The sequence below is a fragment of the Lepidochelys kempii genome, chromosome 1 (genome assembly GCF_965140285.1).
Source record: "Lepidochelys kempii isolate rLepKem1 chromosome 1, rLepKem1.hap1, whole genome shotgun sequence".
In the NCBI taxonomy this organism is placed as follows: domain Eukaryota; kingdom Metazoa; phylum Chordata; order Testudines; family Cheloniidae; genus Lepidochelys; species Lepidochelys kempii.
This window is the reverse complement of record NC_136380.1, coordinates 158354734-158370746: the sequence shown is the minus strand read 5'-3', so window position 1 is coordinate 158370746 and position 16013 is coordinate 158354734. Positions and strand designations below refer to the sequence as shown.

The 16013-nt window shown below is 39.2% G+C and overlaps 1 protein-coding gene across 15 annotated transcripts in view; it reads left to right on the top strand.

Moving 5' to 3' along the window:
* The window catches only part of PKNOX1 (PBX/knotted 1 homeobox 1), a 68208-nt gene that overhangs the window by 19902 nt on the left and 32293 nt on the right, over positions 1 to 16013 (top strand). For 9 of the 15 annotated variants that reach the window (XM_073359545.1, XM_073359526.1, XM_073359536.1 and 6 more), the window contains 3 exons: positions 4124 to 4225; positions 11271 to 11398; positions 12965 to 13136. In XM_073359545.1, coding sequence (XP_073215646.1) covers positions 4175 to 4225; positions 11271 to 11398; positions 12965 to 13136 — 351 coding nt within the window. In that variant the 5' untranslated portion in view covers positions 4124 to 4174. Of the gene's footprint in view, positions 1 to 132; positions 1960 to 3028; positions 3905 to 4123; positions 4226 to 5528; positions 5676 to 5955; positions 6184 to 11270; positions 11399 to 12964; positions 13137 to 16013 lie in introns of those variants that run through there. The other 6 variants (XM_073359596.1, XM_073359566.2, XM_073359556.2 and 3 more) reach the window with 6 other exon arrangements.

Below are 16013 nucleotides of genomic sequence, written 5' to 3'. Positions count from 1 at the left end.
TTAGTGCTTTTTATAATGATATGTTTTTTCTTTAAAATTTAGATAGTTAATAGTTGCTTCCATTTTCTTTCCCTTTTTCTCCTTGTTAAATTGTTTTTCTTCCTCCTCGTTACCCTTTAGTTCAGATTGGTATTTCCCTAAATTCTTTCCTTCACAGGAGTTATCCCTACATGGGGGTTATGCCAGGATACCCTGGGTTGAAAAGGTGCCTCTCTTGCCGAGAGGCATCCCCATGAGCAACGGGCACTCCCAATGCATTCGTTGCTTGGGAGAAGTGCGCTTCCCACAAAAATGCACACAGTGTCTCAGGCTCAAAACTCAGGCCTGAAAAGCCTGTGAATTGAAGCTGAAACTTTTAATGATGGAGAGTTTGCTGCGGCTAGCCTCAGACTCCAGTCCTGGCATCTCTCCAGAGCAGCGATCACCGACAGTACCGACATCTGCCACCTCACACTCTCCACTATCCATGAAGAGAAAGGCAGCAGACTCTCACAAAGAGAGTAAGAAAAGGGCCCCAAGTTTGCCTACCAAGGAGCTATCCCAGAAAGAGTTCCCTGACAAGGTCAGTAGCCTCCATGCTGTCAGGTATAAACACAGTATCTTTGACTCCCTGGGACCTCCAGTACCAACACTGCCGATAAGTCCAAGGACCCCAAGAGGACCGGACTGGACAAGACTGCACTGTCAGGCAATAGAGGCAAAGAGAAGCCCAGAACCTCAAAGACGGCACAGAGGACACCACCTAAACACACAGTACCAAGTGCTTCGGCACTGACAAGAACTTGGCCTTCACCTACCTCACAATCGACAGAGCACATAGTCATCTCGACACCATCAGCACCAACAGTATGGGCATTGATGCACATGCTTCCCATGGTACCGACGCAAATACCGTCCCTGATACCGATGTTGTTGATGCCGGTAATACAGGAATTTAGATTCCCAAAAGACCTGCTCATTTCTGAGACTCTGGAATCACCCCTGCTTTGCACTGAGCTCCCAGCGATACGCACCTGTCCTTGCACAGTGTAACCGGTACCACATTGTTCACCATCACCATCTGGGACTGCTCGCTCCTTCTCAAGTGAAGACAAAGATGTCGATGAAGTTCTGTATTCAGTGATATTGCATACCCCCCCCCTCATATCATGGACTACACAGTGCGAACTGCACACGCGTACTAGATACCAGGAGACCAGGTGTGATTCTGGGCCTTGGTATGGGCACCCATGGATGGCCCCCCAGGCCTATGCCCATGCAATGACCTTGCTGGGATTCATGAGTTGCTTTTACACAACAGTTTCCCAGAGGGAGAGTACTCAGAGGGAAAGACCTAGACACTCCCCATCCTTCTCGGTATCCAGATCTTAGCCTGAAGCACAATCTTTTGAGGAGCAGGAGAGAATAGAGTAGTGTCTCCATTTAGGTGGTCCCTGACGGTGAGGTGGCAGAGAGGTCAGGGGTCCTGATCGCGGGGTAGGGTGGTATCTTCTCCTCTGTGACGTCATGTGCTCACTAGATGAGACGCCAACTGTGTCTCAAGATGACTACTGCACAAGTGTGTCCCAAACGGGCACTTCTACTCAAAATGTCTGATTAACGGCCCCGGGATGCACCGACACCTGAAGTAGAGCATTCACAGGGACAGCACTCAAAGAAGAAAGCATTATCTCCATTTTACAGATGGAAAAACTGAGCCATAAGGCTGTTTTAGTGACCTTCCACCTCAGTCTGGTCTTGTATTTCTAGGTAACACATGGAAGGAGGCACTGCTCTCCAGGCCACCTAAGGTGGAGAACCTTGAGAGACCTCCCTCACCAGATGGTACAAATACCAACTACCAACCAGGCTTTTGGCCACCACTTACATCCTTTTTACCATGCTGTCAATCACTATGGACCAATGAGGTTTAAAGATCCCTTTAAAGGTGTTATAGAAGTCTAGTGTTGTAATATCTAGGTACAAAATACCTTTCTTGTTTTGATTTTTATCCCAGTATTAATGTGTGTAAGTTTGTTTATGGCAATATAGCAATGTACCTTTTTTCATGAGAAATTTTATGTAAGAAAGATTGTTATAATGGAAAAGTTCTATGAAAAAGATTGTTAATTTCTGCCCTACCCCCAGGGGTGCTGGAACTAGGGGTGTTGGTGGTGTAGCAACACCCCCTGGCTTGAAGTAGTAATAACAACCAAATACATGGTTTCTGCTTTCAGTACTCCACTATAAAAATTTGTTCCAGCATCTCTGCCCACCCATATCTATATAGATTAATGAGAATGCAATGCAGTATTAATAGTTCTTATATCTTCAGTGCTTGCTTTGGGGTTGTGTGGGGTGAGTATAAGGACAATTGCATTTTAAATGGAGATGGGCCAAGAATACACAAATCAGGCCTAGGCTTTCTGTTATTAAATGACAGAATCTCATGATCTGCTCTTGTGAGGTTTTTGACTTGGAATGGTGTAACTTCTGCCAAGATCAGGTGTTCTTGTGAGGCTTCTACTGACTTGGACTGAAATATTGTAAAAATCCTGTTCTCTTGAGATCTTTGCTGCCTCCAGACCAGAACCAGAAAATAGCCTCCTCCTACTTTTTCATTAATACTGTAAACAAAGGATCTAGGAATGTGAATCCAATCCCCTTTCTTCACAAAATTGAATGTCTTTCTAAACATTATGCTGAGCTCAACCACAGGATAAAGGCTTGATTTAGGAATTGCTGGGTGCTGTTCTATGGCCTGCATTATGCAGAGGATCAGATGATCATAATGGATCTTTATGGCCTTAAAATCAGTGAAAATGTACAGTAGTGCCTAGAGGCCCCAATCAGGATAGGAGCCCCATTAGGTGCCATATAAACACATACAAAGGCTTGTCCCAAAGAGCGAAGACTAAGGTTAACATTTTGTCATGGTTATTTTTAGTAAAAGTCACTGGCAATAAATAAAAATTCACAGGAGCCCATGACCTGTCTGTGACTTTACTAAAAGTAACCAGGAGACAGGGCTGGGGGGTAGGGGGGAGAGGTAGGGAAGAAGAATGACACCTGGAGCCCCAATTGGGGGTACGGACTGACAGCACCAGCCCCACTGCCATGGGTGGGGGGCACGCAGCCCCACGACTCCACCTCTGGCCACAGCTGCACACAGTCCTGGCTCCAGCCCCGGCAGCAGCCACGGTAGGGAGTACATAGCCCAGATTCCAGCTCTAGCCAAAGCCATGGGGCAGGGGCCCACAGCTCCAGCGGGGAGAGAGGAGTGGACAACAACATATGGCTCCAGCCATTTTCGTGTGGGGAGTGCGGCAGTGGCGCATGGCCCTGGCCCCAGTATGTGGGGTGGCAGTTTGCGCATGGCTTTGGCTCAAGCCCCAGCCAAAGGGGTAGGGAATACACAGCCCCAGCTGAAGCCACACAGTCCCGGCTCCAGCCCCCACTACAGGGCAGGGCACACATCACCAGCTGCAGTCAAGGGGGAAGGGGTACGTGCACAGTCACAGCCCCAGGACAGGGGCTCACAGCCCTGGCCAAAGCCACGGTCCTGGCTTCAGTCCCTGACAGCCAAAGAAGTCATGGAGTCCAGTAAAGTCATGGAATCCGTGACTGCCGTGATCTCTGTGACTAAATAGTATCCTTAGCTGTGACCTTCCTCTGTTCATGATATGAAAACCCTTCAACAAAATGAAAATGGAGAATATTCTTCAAACTACCTGAAATGTTTTCTCAATGGAAAAACTCCACTTGAGACTGTTTTTAATATCTAGAAAATAGAATACATATGGAAAATAATGAATAATTAGTCATCTTGATTGTCATATACTACAGTGATATGCAAGAGTGTGGGAAAGATTTGGCAACAACCAAAGCACTCCTGATGACTGGACACATTACAGAAGGAAAACATGTAGGGTTCAGAGCCTTAAATTTCCATAGCTCAATTAATTTAAATGTTTTGTTTGCGAGAGTGATGGCTGCGTAAAAAAATAATATAATTGCATGATCAATTAAATAACTGAGTCACTTTGCTGTTGCGCACACAAATTTTGGTAACATTTTTTGCATTGTGTAGAATCCATTTTAAAAAAAATTATTTTTGTAACTGACATCTTTTACTCTTTTCTAGAATATGTGTTCTTTCTTGTGATGATTTGACATTCTAAACCCTTCATTAACCATGATGGCAACACAGACATTAAGTATAGACAACTATCAAGATGGGCAACAAGTGAGAGCATTTTTTCTCCTCTATGTATTGCATTACTATTAGCAAGTGAAAAATTAACCTTTTTGTTTAAGGTTAGGCTCTATATGTGATGTTGCATCTTGGAGCAGTGGTTCCTAAAACTGCATTCAAATTAACATTAGTCTGTGGGCAAGTTATGCCATTGATCCGCACTCTGAAGACCTGTTCTCCATTATTGCTGTATGCCAGCCTGAGCAGTAGGTACAAGTCTTCCTGCCAGTAGATGGAGATAGTGTTAACTGTCAGAAGAAAAACTGAGTTGTTGCTTCCCCTACAAAGAGGCCTGGTTAGCTGAACAGTAAGTTCTCTTTTATTTCCAAAGAGGCAGGTCTCTGGATTGCTGTCTTCTTTTTGGAGTACCTCCTGCTTTTATTTTGGAGAGCTTTTTTTCCATAAACCCTTTTCTTTGACAGGTTTACTTAGTTTAGAATACTTATTTGCCTTGGTAAAGAGATGGTGGAATGGTGGATAAAAATCACTGATTTTTTTTAAAAAAAAAAATTTAAAAAATTGGATTATTTTGATAAAATGCTTTTTGAGGAAAAAACCTATCTAAAGATATCTTTGAGCTATAATGTATCTTAATTAAAACAATCTCATCCTGGAATAGGGATTATAAATTCTAATTCTATAGTATGAGACAATATGTTCATGTAATGTTTAAGAAAAGTTTTGTAAATGAGTTCCAATAGTTAATGGATTAGGGATCCAATCTTATGAGATTCCAGGGGCTTCTGTATAGATTGTTTAAGTTAATCTTTCTATCTACCCAATGGGGCTCAGTCTAGAAGATACCATCAGAGATGCTTAGTTTTGCAGTTCTCAACCTGTGAATTTGTGTCTGCACTCCAGAGATAACATGCTTGTTAACAGCAAAAGTGTTTTTAAATAAATAATATATAGAGGTGAGAAATAACAGACCTCACCCTGTTGTCCCTCTGCAAATTTGTGTACACAGAGTCAATCCCTTTTATCTCTCTAAAAGTGCGAAGTTTCAAAAAGTTCAGTGAATAGAAGATTATTGGGGGCGGAATAGATCTGGACAAGGAGAAGAAGTCTGAAGATAAATGTGAGAAGGGAGGGACAGGCAGTAGAAACAAAAGTGAAACTATTCGAGCAGCATATTCCAGAAGTCTTAAGGTCTTTCTGAGTGTAGCCTTCATTGATTTGAGATCTACCATACCATTCTCTCACTAGAAGGGAAAACCTATAATGGCAGAAGACTGTAAAAGAGACCCGGTTTGGGAATATTTTAATGAAGTTCCTCTACCTGTGGGTAAAACAGGCATGCTTGCAAAATGCAAACAGTGCAACAAAGAAATGCAAGGCCTGGTTGCCCAAATGAAACAACATCATGAGAAGTGCTCCTTCTCAGGAGGAAGCTGTATTGAAGATGATGAAAGGAACGTGTCTGAATATGCAGGATCTTCAGGTTGGTAAACTTTTTTTATTTCATACTTCTTTCTTAAGGACTGCCTGTCTTCCTTCTGGACTCTTCTTAAATTGTCGTGTTTGAGCAAAAAATATATTTGTTACTCTGTGGTACTGTCATTTTAGATGCAGTTGTGATTAAAAAAAATAACTGAAATAGGCAGATCATCTTTTTACAATTTCACCTTTAAAGTAGTACTGAGTATCAGTGAATGAAATGAGTAATACTAAATGAGCAGTATGGTAATAATAAAATAACTGCATTGATTTATTTTGTTTAGGAGAATCCATCCTCAACATACAGGATTCTGAAGACTATCCACCTTCAAGATCACCATAATTTTCCATAGTTTCAGAGTTATCTGCCAATGATAATATTTCAGTCACATCATGTATGTCACATAGCCACAGTATATCAGCTGTAGCAAAAAGAAAAAAAAATCTCCATCATCCAGAAACAACCAGTAAAGATAAGTTTGTGATTAAAAACCAGCAGATTACAAAAAGAGGTAATTGATGAAAAAATTGCCCAGTTTGTTTATGCAACAAACTCTCCTTTCCATATGATTGAGAACCCACACTTCATTAACATGGTTCAGTCACTCAGACTGGGATACAGTCCACCAACAGAGCAGATGTTGCAGGCAAATTTGGATAAAGTGTATGAAAGAAAAATTGAGCAGTGTGCAAAAAGTTTAGAGGGTAAAATTGTTAACCTGAGTCTTGATGGGTGGAACAATGTCCATAATGATCCTGTTGTATGTGCTTGTGTGACAACAGAAGAAGGGAATGTCTTCCTTACAGAAACAATTGATACATCAGGAAATGCGCACACACGGCAGAATACTTACAAGAAGTAGCAGTAAAAGCTATAACAAAGTGTGAAAAAAATTTCAAATGTCTGGTATGCAGTTTGGTCACAGAAAATGCTGCAAATGTATCCAAAATGAGAAGAAATTATTTAGAAGAGCATGAAGAGAGTCCCAAGCTAATAACATACGATTGCAGTGATCATGTGATGCACCTCCTAGCCAAAGACTTCAGGTTCCAGAAATAAAGGCTAATGTTGTTGAAATTGCAAAATATTGCAGCGGCTGCTCTGAAAAGAGTGGGAGGAACCAAGCTAATTCTCCCACAAGACATGTGGTGAAACTCAGTAGTGGACTGTTTTGAGCACTATATCAAGAACTGGCCTAATCTGATGACAGTTTGGAACAAAATCATGAAAAAATAGATGGTACTGTCGCAGCCAAAGTTCTCAACGTTGATCTTAAGAGAAATGTTGAACGCATGCTGAGTACCCTGAAGTCTATTTCCGTAACCTGGAACAAAATGCAGGGAAATAGCTGTTTTATTGCTGACGCTGTTGAAATTTGAAAGGAACTGAGTGAGATCTTAAAATGAGAAATATGCAATGACAGAGTTAAATTACAAGCATTAAAAAAACGAATGGGACAAGCACTATTTCCAGCTTATTTTCTTGCAAATATTCTCAATACTTGGTACCAGGATCAAACCTTAACTGCTGAAGAAGAGGAGTTGGCTATGACATGGACATCCAGCAATCATCCCTCCATAATGCCAACTATAATAAACTTCAGAGCTAAGGATGAACCATTCAAGAAATATGTTTGCTGATGATCTTTTAAAGAAAGACACAAGAGTTAACTAGTGGATTTGGAGTCTTCAACCCATTTTCAACAGAAAAGCACTGTTAAAGTCTCTGTAATCAGAAATAAGGTGTCAGATGGGGGTTTCAACTCTTTTTTGTTTTAAGCACTTGGATTCAGAGACTGCTGAAGTGATAATCTCACTTTTAACAGCAGTAGCTTCTTCAGCCAGTGTAGAAAGAATATTTTCTTCCTTTGGACTAATTCATTCCAAATTGAGAAATCATTTGGGACCTGAAAAGCTTGTTTTTTCTTTCCCAGATTATGACCAAACAGGAAAATGAAGGTAAAGACAACTGAGTGGGCTGCAGAAGCCAATATTTTAAGTTTCTCATATTGACCTGGATGACATAATCAATTTAATTTTTTTTAAATGTTTCATTTAACTATTTTAGTTTAAAAACAATTTTAACAAAAACAAACCTGGTTTTAAAAAAAACTTGAATGTTTAATTAAATTCAAAAATTCTTGTGCTTGTTTTGTTAAAATATCACACGTTTGCTGTTGAAGAGAAAAATCCAGAATACATAACGTTGTTTTAGTTAAATAAAACAATTTAAATGTCTGTCTGGTGGTGATCTCCTCCTAATACAGCATGGCAAGAAAATCCTCCAAATATTAATGATTAACCTGTTGAATTGGAGATAGTTCACTTCCCAATGACTTCATAAATATCTGCCTCAGTTACCTTTGGTAAATGAAATAACCAAACAATTGTTTCTTTTCTGATATAGCTGTAAAACTAATCTGAAAAGTTTTCACTTTAAAAATGTATAGTGTGTACCTTCTAAAAATGAAACCTACATCTATCTCTGAGTTGTGAAGAATATGTATTAAGGTTATAACAACCAACAAGAATGCACTTTTATGTAGAAATCCATGATTAGATCGAGTCTTCCTGACTAGTGATTTAAGTCATGATTTAAATCAATTTGATTTAAATCAAATCCACCCTGGCTAGTGGTAGTTTACTCCTGGGAGAATTCTGCACCCTAAAAAAAATTCTGCGCCATAAGTTTAAAATTTCTGTATACAATAGTTTCAAATTTGGCAAAATTCTGTATATTTTATTTGTCAAAATAACACAATATAATTATGCCAGTTTCAATTATTTTGGTAATTTATTTCAAAATATCTATCCGCAATTATGTAATTTTGAGTAGTAATTTATTTAAACTACAATACAGAAATGTATTTCCCACGCCCCTCAGAAGCAGTGCAAAGACTTGGAGAAGTCAAGGGTAATGGAGGAGCTGAGGAAGAGGAAAGTAATTGCTGGAAGGGAGCCTAGGTGTGAACTTGGAGGGTTGTTGGGTATGTGTGGAAGAAGTATGGAACCGTTTTTTGGGGGGTGGGGTAGGAGGGGTTGTTAGGGAGCCTCCCCCATGCAGACTCTTGCTGATCCCTAACCTCATTCAGTCAGGCACCTCTGCCCCATCCCCATGTGTCCCTGAACTCCCACTCAGCCGGCCACCTTTCCCACCGTGTCCCTGCACCCTTCTGTCCCCATGTGTCCCCACTCAGCCATCCCCATGTGTCCCTGCACCCCCACTCCCATTCAGCTCCCACCCTAGTCTGTCCCCCCTTCTGAACTAGCCCTTCTGAACCCCAGTCTGTAACTCCCCAGCAGCTCCATGTGTTCCACCCTCCCCATATACCATGCTTCCTGAACTAGCCCCACAGGTAGGATGCTGTGAGGAACAGAGTCTTTTCTCTTCCCTGTCTGCAGCTGGGGCTGCTTCCACCGAGCAGCGTCTGCTCTCTGTTCTGGCATAACAGCGGCCCCTGGTGGGCAAAAGGCGTAACTGCAGCACTTCTTGGCAGAATATATTTTGTGCTGAGGAAAGAAAATTCTGCACGGCACACGAATTATGTGAATGCACAGTGGTGCAGAATTCCCTCAGGAGCAGAGCGGTGGTTCTTTTTTTGTTTTGTGCTTCAGGAGCACTCTGCCACAAGGTAGTCTTCTGGTTTTGGTGCGTCTTGGCTTCTGTCATCAGCAGGAAACAGCTGAAAGAATGTAGCCCCCAGATTTAGGTAACTTGTTTTCCCATTGTTAGCCAAAAAATAAGTCCATCAATTATGTCTTTCTCCAGGCACAGTAGCTTCCAAATCAGCTAACCCTTCCGAGAGAACTTCTTGAGGGTTAGGAAGTTCTGCCATTTTCTCAAAATTTCCTGTTGAGCTAAAAGAGGGCTCAGCCATGTCCGACAACAAAGTCCAAACAGCCTATGCAAGACTCGCTCCAGGATAGTGTCTTAAATTCCTTTTCTTTGTTGTGTGCGGAATTAGGTGAAGCTTTGTCCCTAGATGACGTCTGAATTGGTTACTCTAATATTTATTAAGGGGCTGACTCTTTCTTCAAAGGATTGCTCTTGAGAACAAGGTGGTGACAGCCCTTGTGAGGGTGGGTCCTTCTGTGCTTTTTAATTTTCTTTCTGAGGCCTTGATCCTAATGTGGTGATGGTGCTTAATGCAGCCTGGCTTTTCTGCGTAAGACACAAACTGCCATGGTTCAAGCAGAAAAAGAATCTTCTTATGCCACTGGTTCGGTGCCCCTAGGGGGACGTGACAAATGTTCAAGCTGGAAGAAAAATGCAATCCTTTTTGAAGGGAAGATTGGATTCCATGGTGGATAAGTTCTTCAAGTGGGATGATCTTTTTGTCCCCCTTAAGCGGGCTCTTAGTCTAAAGATACCTTGCTGTAGGTGAAAAAGAATGGAAGTCCCATTTTAGAAAGCCATCAGAAAGTCTCAAAGGCATTCTCAGTCCATTGGTGCCATTCAGGATGTTCTATATGTGCAGATTGAATTGCCCTACTGTAACTCTAACAATGTTCTTGTGGAGCTATAATATACCCAATATGATCATGGAATAGCATAAAACTACCCAAAGATTACAGGACTCTATATCCTGTTAGTAATGTTTAAATCATGACTCTTTAAGCTTATCTTTTAAGGTGCTTTGGTGCTTTCCTGTTTTGCATCTTTTTCTTGCCTCTTACTATTGCAGCATTTACTTGTGCCCTGCACTCCCACACAAACTGCAGAGTAGCTTTTCAGACTCATAGTCTCTCTCTAACATACGCTATTGGATGCCTTTTTAGGCTGGTATCTTTCACTTAACTTGATTTTAATTTGTCGTTGTTCTGTTTTAAGCTGATTAAGTTTGTTCTGCATGGATATGAAGATGAGCTCATTTAGTTGAACTGGCAAACAAATGCCTTGTTAAAATATTTTTAATGGCAGTTACTTCACTCCATTCTGCTGAAAAACTAGTAAATATTACTTTTTAAATACAACTACTGTTGCTTTTTACATTGAGTAGGTATTCCTATATTGTTTAATATTATCTGCATATGTAAAAGTTTAGAGGTAAATTGTAAGGCGAAATTACATTCCTGATTAGTGAAAGACTGCAACAAATGCTATATTTCAGTTCTGTATAAAAAGTGTAAATTTTAATGGATTAGGAAACTAGCTTCAGAGTCCCTATTTCCATCAGCATATCTGTGGAAAGGGAGAAGGAAATCAATAGGAGGGTAAAAATTTTATTGTGATTTCACCACAAAGGCTGGTAAGTCAGCGTTTTCGTAATCTCATTTTTGGAGTAATATATGTCTAACCTGTTCCAAAAATAGCTGCTTGTGAGACACAAAATGCTTTAGCAGTTCACTAATATCAATCATCCCAATTTTAAAGCTGAGTGCTGAAACTTGAAATGACCTTTACACTATCCAACAGAAAGTGTCAAGGATTAAATGAGTTTCTTGTTACTGCTTATGCTTTTTGTATAATTGCCAAATCATACCAACCTTCTGGCAATTTACTAGCTTTTTGCATTGCTATTTACTTAGAAAACAGTATACTTACTAATAAATCTTTGTGCTTGGTGACGTAAAATAACTTATCCTCCTTTTTCTACAGATGCAAGTGGTAACCGAGTTAAAAACTGAACAAGACCCAAACTGCTCTGAAACTGATGCAGAAGGAGTGAGTCCTGCCCCTGTAGAATCTCAGACGCCAATGGATGCAGACAAGCAGGCCATTTACAGGTAGTATTATGGACTTTGGTTGTGTATTTGAAGGGTAAAAAGTACAGTTCGGGGTGTGTTTTTGCCTTTTTTTTTTCCTTTTAACTAGGCAGATTAAAACCAGATGAGTTGTAGTTTGCAAGTAAATGATGAGTAAGTTCAAATAAAATGGTTTCATTTTTAGATTCTTTACTTAAGGCAAAAATTTCCCCAAATTTAGGATTCTGTTGCATGATCTTGAAGACTATTATGAAGTGCACATGTCAGTTATTAAAAACAGATATTGCTATAGCTGTAGTGGGCAGCAGGCATCAAGCTTTAAGTTAGCAATAGTATTTTGTCTAGGCTATTGAGGAATAGTGACTTTAACTCAAGCTGTCCCGTTATATTTTATATGTTAGAATTAGCTTCAATAGTATGTAAGGCCTTTTCTCATTTATTTTATTTTATTTTTTTGTGATCAACGAAACCTGTACCACTTTTTCTTTAGATTAAAAATAAATAAATAAAAATGTGCCTTTTCTCACAACTCTGTAATACAAAAATACTTATCTTAGCACTTTTCATTTGAAGATATTAATCAGTATGTATAAACTGCAAAGGGAGGATGTAATTATAGCATGGGTAGGCATACCTGTGTTAGCTTTAATCTAGCTAGTGTGGGTAACAGTAGCAGTGTACACATAGTGGCAAGGACTTTAGTACGGGCTATCAACCAGAATACAAGCCCTCCATGGACCCTAGCCATGTACTTTGGTTGGTAGCCCATTCTGAAACCTGTGCAGCTATGAGTACACTGCTATTGTGACCTGTGCTAGCTAAATTTAAAGCTATCATATGTATGCCTAGCCATGCTACAATCACATCTTCACTTTGCAGTGTAGACATACCAAAAGTGTTTTACAAAAGCACTGTTATTGCCAGTTTACACATGGGGAAAATGACACATAGGAGGGAGGGTAAGTGAGTTGGCCAAGATGACAAAGTGAGTTAATGGTAAAATCATCTTAGTCCTGACCTGAGCCAAGTTAGCTAATTTCACAGTGAGTCTCTCATAATACAGGCCGTTCTCAATTGTACCAAACTGTAAGGTGATTTTATTATATTGAAATGGGGCACATATTGGAGACCAGATGTGTGCTCTCAGGCTTGTTTTTTTTTGTAATTTAAATATGGTTTCATTCTTTGTGTCAGTGTTAATCCATTACACAGTGTACTAATACATCACCTTCTACTAAATAACAATTAATAAAATGGCATTTCATAGCTTCATAACTGCAATTATGATTTCTTCTTATTAAGGTCCAATTACATAGTCCTGCTTTATTATACAGCTTTAGTTATGTCTAAATCTTATACAGTTTCACTCTTATTTAAAAAAACAAAAGCAAAAAAAACCCTCACATGTATTTTGGCTAATATTATCAGTTGTGTTGTATATAATCTGTTAATAAAACTTACAGAATTGCTTTTCTGGATGAGTGGTGGTTAGGTTTTTACTTTTTGGATACCTAACATTATAAAGTAGTAAATATAAATTAAAAAAATATTTATTCAGGCCTGATTTTATTATTTATTTATTCCTAGGCACCCACTGTTTCCATTGTTAGCACTATTGTTTGAAAAATGTGAACAATCTACACAGGGCTCAGAAGGCACTACCTCTGCTAGTTTTGATGTAGATATTGAAAATTTTGTAAGGAAGCAGGAGAAGGAAGGAAAACCCTTTTTTTGTGAAGATCCAGAGACTGATAATTTAGTAAGTATAAAGCATTTTTATGAAGCAAATGACACTTCTCCCTCTTATTCCCAATTACTTCTCTCAACTGCTGCTCTTGGTAGATTCCCAAATCTTTTGATCCTACAGTGGTGTATTGTTAGTATTGCAAGTACTGAATTCTGAAACTATAGATCAGAAAAAGTTTGTAAACTTAGTCTTTTTATCCTTTTTTTTCTCTTATCTATAAACATCTATTGCAGTGATTCCCAAACTGGGGTTCATGAACCCCTGGGGGTTCACGAAATGTTACAGGGAGTTTTCGGAGGGGGAAAAATTCCCTAATGGCGGACAGAGCTGTCTCTAGGGACCCCAGGCAGCCCGGGGCCAGCAGTCCGGAGCCCCTGGACTTCCAAGAGCTAAGCAGATCAAAGCAAGCATATCTATCACACACATTTAAACTTCAAGACTCCTTATATGAAATAGAAAGGGAGGTGGATATTTTTTTCTGTTTTTAAAATTAAATAGGCAACTAATATTGTTTTTAAAATTATTATGAAGAATAAGTTTAAGCTTTGTTGTAACGTGCGTTGTGTGCCTGGACTGCTCAAGACCTGAATGCTTGTGCAAGAGGAAGTCTTTGAGTTGGCTTCTTAAATACCTTCACGCTGTTTCACATCTGATACTCCTTGATGAAACATAGGAGCCTTGTCTTATAACAGGCTTATTCAAAATTATACAAGCTACGAAAGTGAGATCTTGGAAGAATGTTGCCTTTTTCATAATGTAATTATACATAATAATTAATAATAAATAGTGTATAATCATGTCATAAAAACAAATTTTATATTTCCAAGATCACTGCTTTTATAATTTATACTCAGGTAAAGGAGAAAATCCCTGGAAATATTCATTTTTAGGAGAGGGTTCGTGAAACTTGACATTTTAATGAAAGGGGTTCACAGGTTGTTGAAGTTTGGGAACCACTGATGTATTGCATCCTTCATTTTGACCACATGCCTCACATTTTTCAATAGTTGTTTCCAGTATGTGTTCATAAAACAGCTGAGGTTGACATTATATTTAGAGATGAGTTAAGACATATACCCACTACAATCCAGTCGACTGTACAGAGTAGTTTCTCAGAAAGCAATCAGATAATTTTTGCTTCACTGTTCTATATAACTTATCTAGTCAGATTTTCCTGTTCTGTGTTCTTTGCCCTGATGCATCTGCATTGTCTGAGGGAGGAAAGGTTAGAAAATTTGCCCACTAACTTTTATACATAAAAATAAATCTGAGGCATGGTATGCAATAGGAATATAAGCAAATCTTTTTTAAAAAAAAAAATCAAGTAGAACAGTTTGTGTTGAATGATAAATCAGTTTGAGACAGCATTTCTAAATGATATTCAATTTGGTATTTTGGGCCTATGTAAAAAGCTGTTCAAATGTAGAGTCCTATAAGGTTGTGTCTGTTTTGTAGCAATAAATGGAATTCTGCCATTTCAGACAAGGCAGAGAGAAGGAACTTCAAATTAGGCTGCTCATGAGTACTTGCAGGTAGAGGATCAGAGATTCAGTACCTCTGAAGTCCCAGTTGCTCAAAAGAAGCCTACCAAAAGAGCATTCCAACTTACACAGAAAGAACTCACTGTCTGGTCCAAAAAGGCCCATGTGGCTCTTTTGGCATGCATCACACAAAAAATGTTTGACTACCTTATTTTTATGTTACAGTGAAATATCTTTTCTCTGTATTCTACTTAAGTCAGTGAGTCCTGCTAGTTTCTCATGCACACATGTCAAGCCCAGTAAAGGCCCTTCTCCATAAATTCAACCTCAGAAGTTTGTCTTAGTACATTTTGCATTGCTATTTCTTGTTAGGGCTATGATTTCGGTGGTTTTAATGATGAGTGTCAGAAAAATGTTGGCTTGGGATCTATGGCATCCACACAGAGTTCCAAACATATTTTTACAAGGTATTATTCCTTGAAGTACACCTCATTGAACCTGTTGAAAGCAGGCAAAAAGATTATTGTATTGTCTTTTGATCAAAATATATTTTACCTTTTGGTTTTGGTTTTTGCACTCTGTTACAGCATATTTATATTATTCCTACATGGTTGCAAGTTCTGTATTTTTACAAACACAGTCTTGGAGCTTTAGAGACTCAGAATAGGGATCTATTATGTATCTTTGGAGAGAAGAGAGTTTCATATCCTTAGTTTTCTAAAAGTGTGTGCATAAGTATATTTTATAGCTTAAAAGACTGTAAACAAAGATTAATGATAAATGGTAATAGATTGAATTGGGGAAGGTGTCTATTGGGATGCCCACAAAGGCTGATGTTAACATTTTTAGCGGTCTTGAAGAGTCAGTAAACATGTTTCGTTTATGAATTTAACGAAATTGGGGAAACAAGTCAGGGCAGAAGAATGTTGTAATAGAAAGGGACTTAGAAAGATTAAAAACATGCAGTTAATAACTTGGGGGAAGGGAAAGGTGGGAGACACAAGTCAATACATATAGAAAGACATGATATCATGGAGCAGGGAGGTAGGTAATAGTTCTTATCTATATGGCACTTGTGTGACTGTGGTTGAAATACTGGGTTTCTTTCTGGGTACAAGACCAGAAAGGTATTGACAAACTGGAAGGAATTGAGAAAGGATCATTGGAAACTATCAGGGGACTGGAGGGAGTGAAGTATAAGGAAACATTGAAAGAGCTTAATACATATTTAAATTAAGCTACTTGGAGGGGAAGGAAGACAATGTGCTGTATTGAAAAGGTTACAATAGGCTTACTTGCAGATTATATACATTTGAGGTGCAGAGAGGAGCTCGTGGTGGAGGGCGACTCATGACTAGACTTGAATGAAAGGGAGATAGATAGCTTAGGATATTTCCATTGTCAAGTA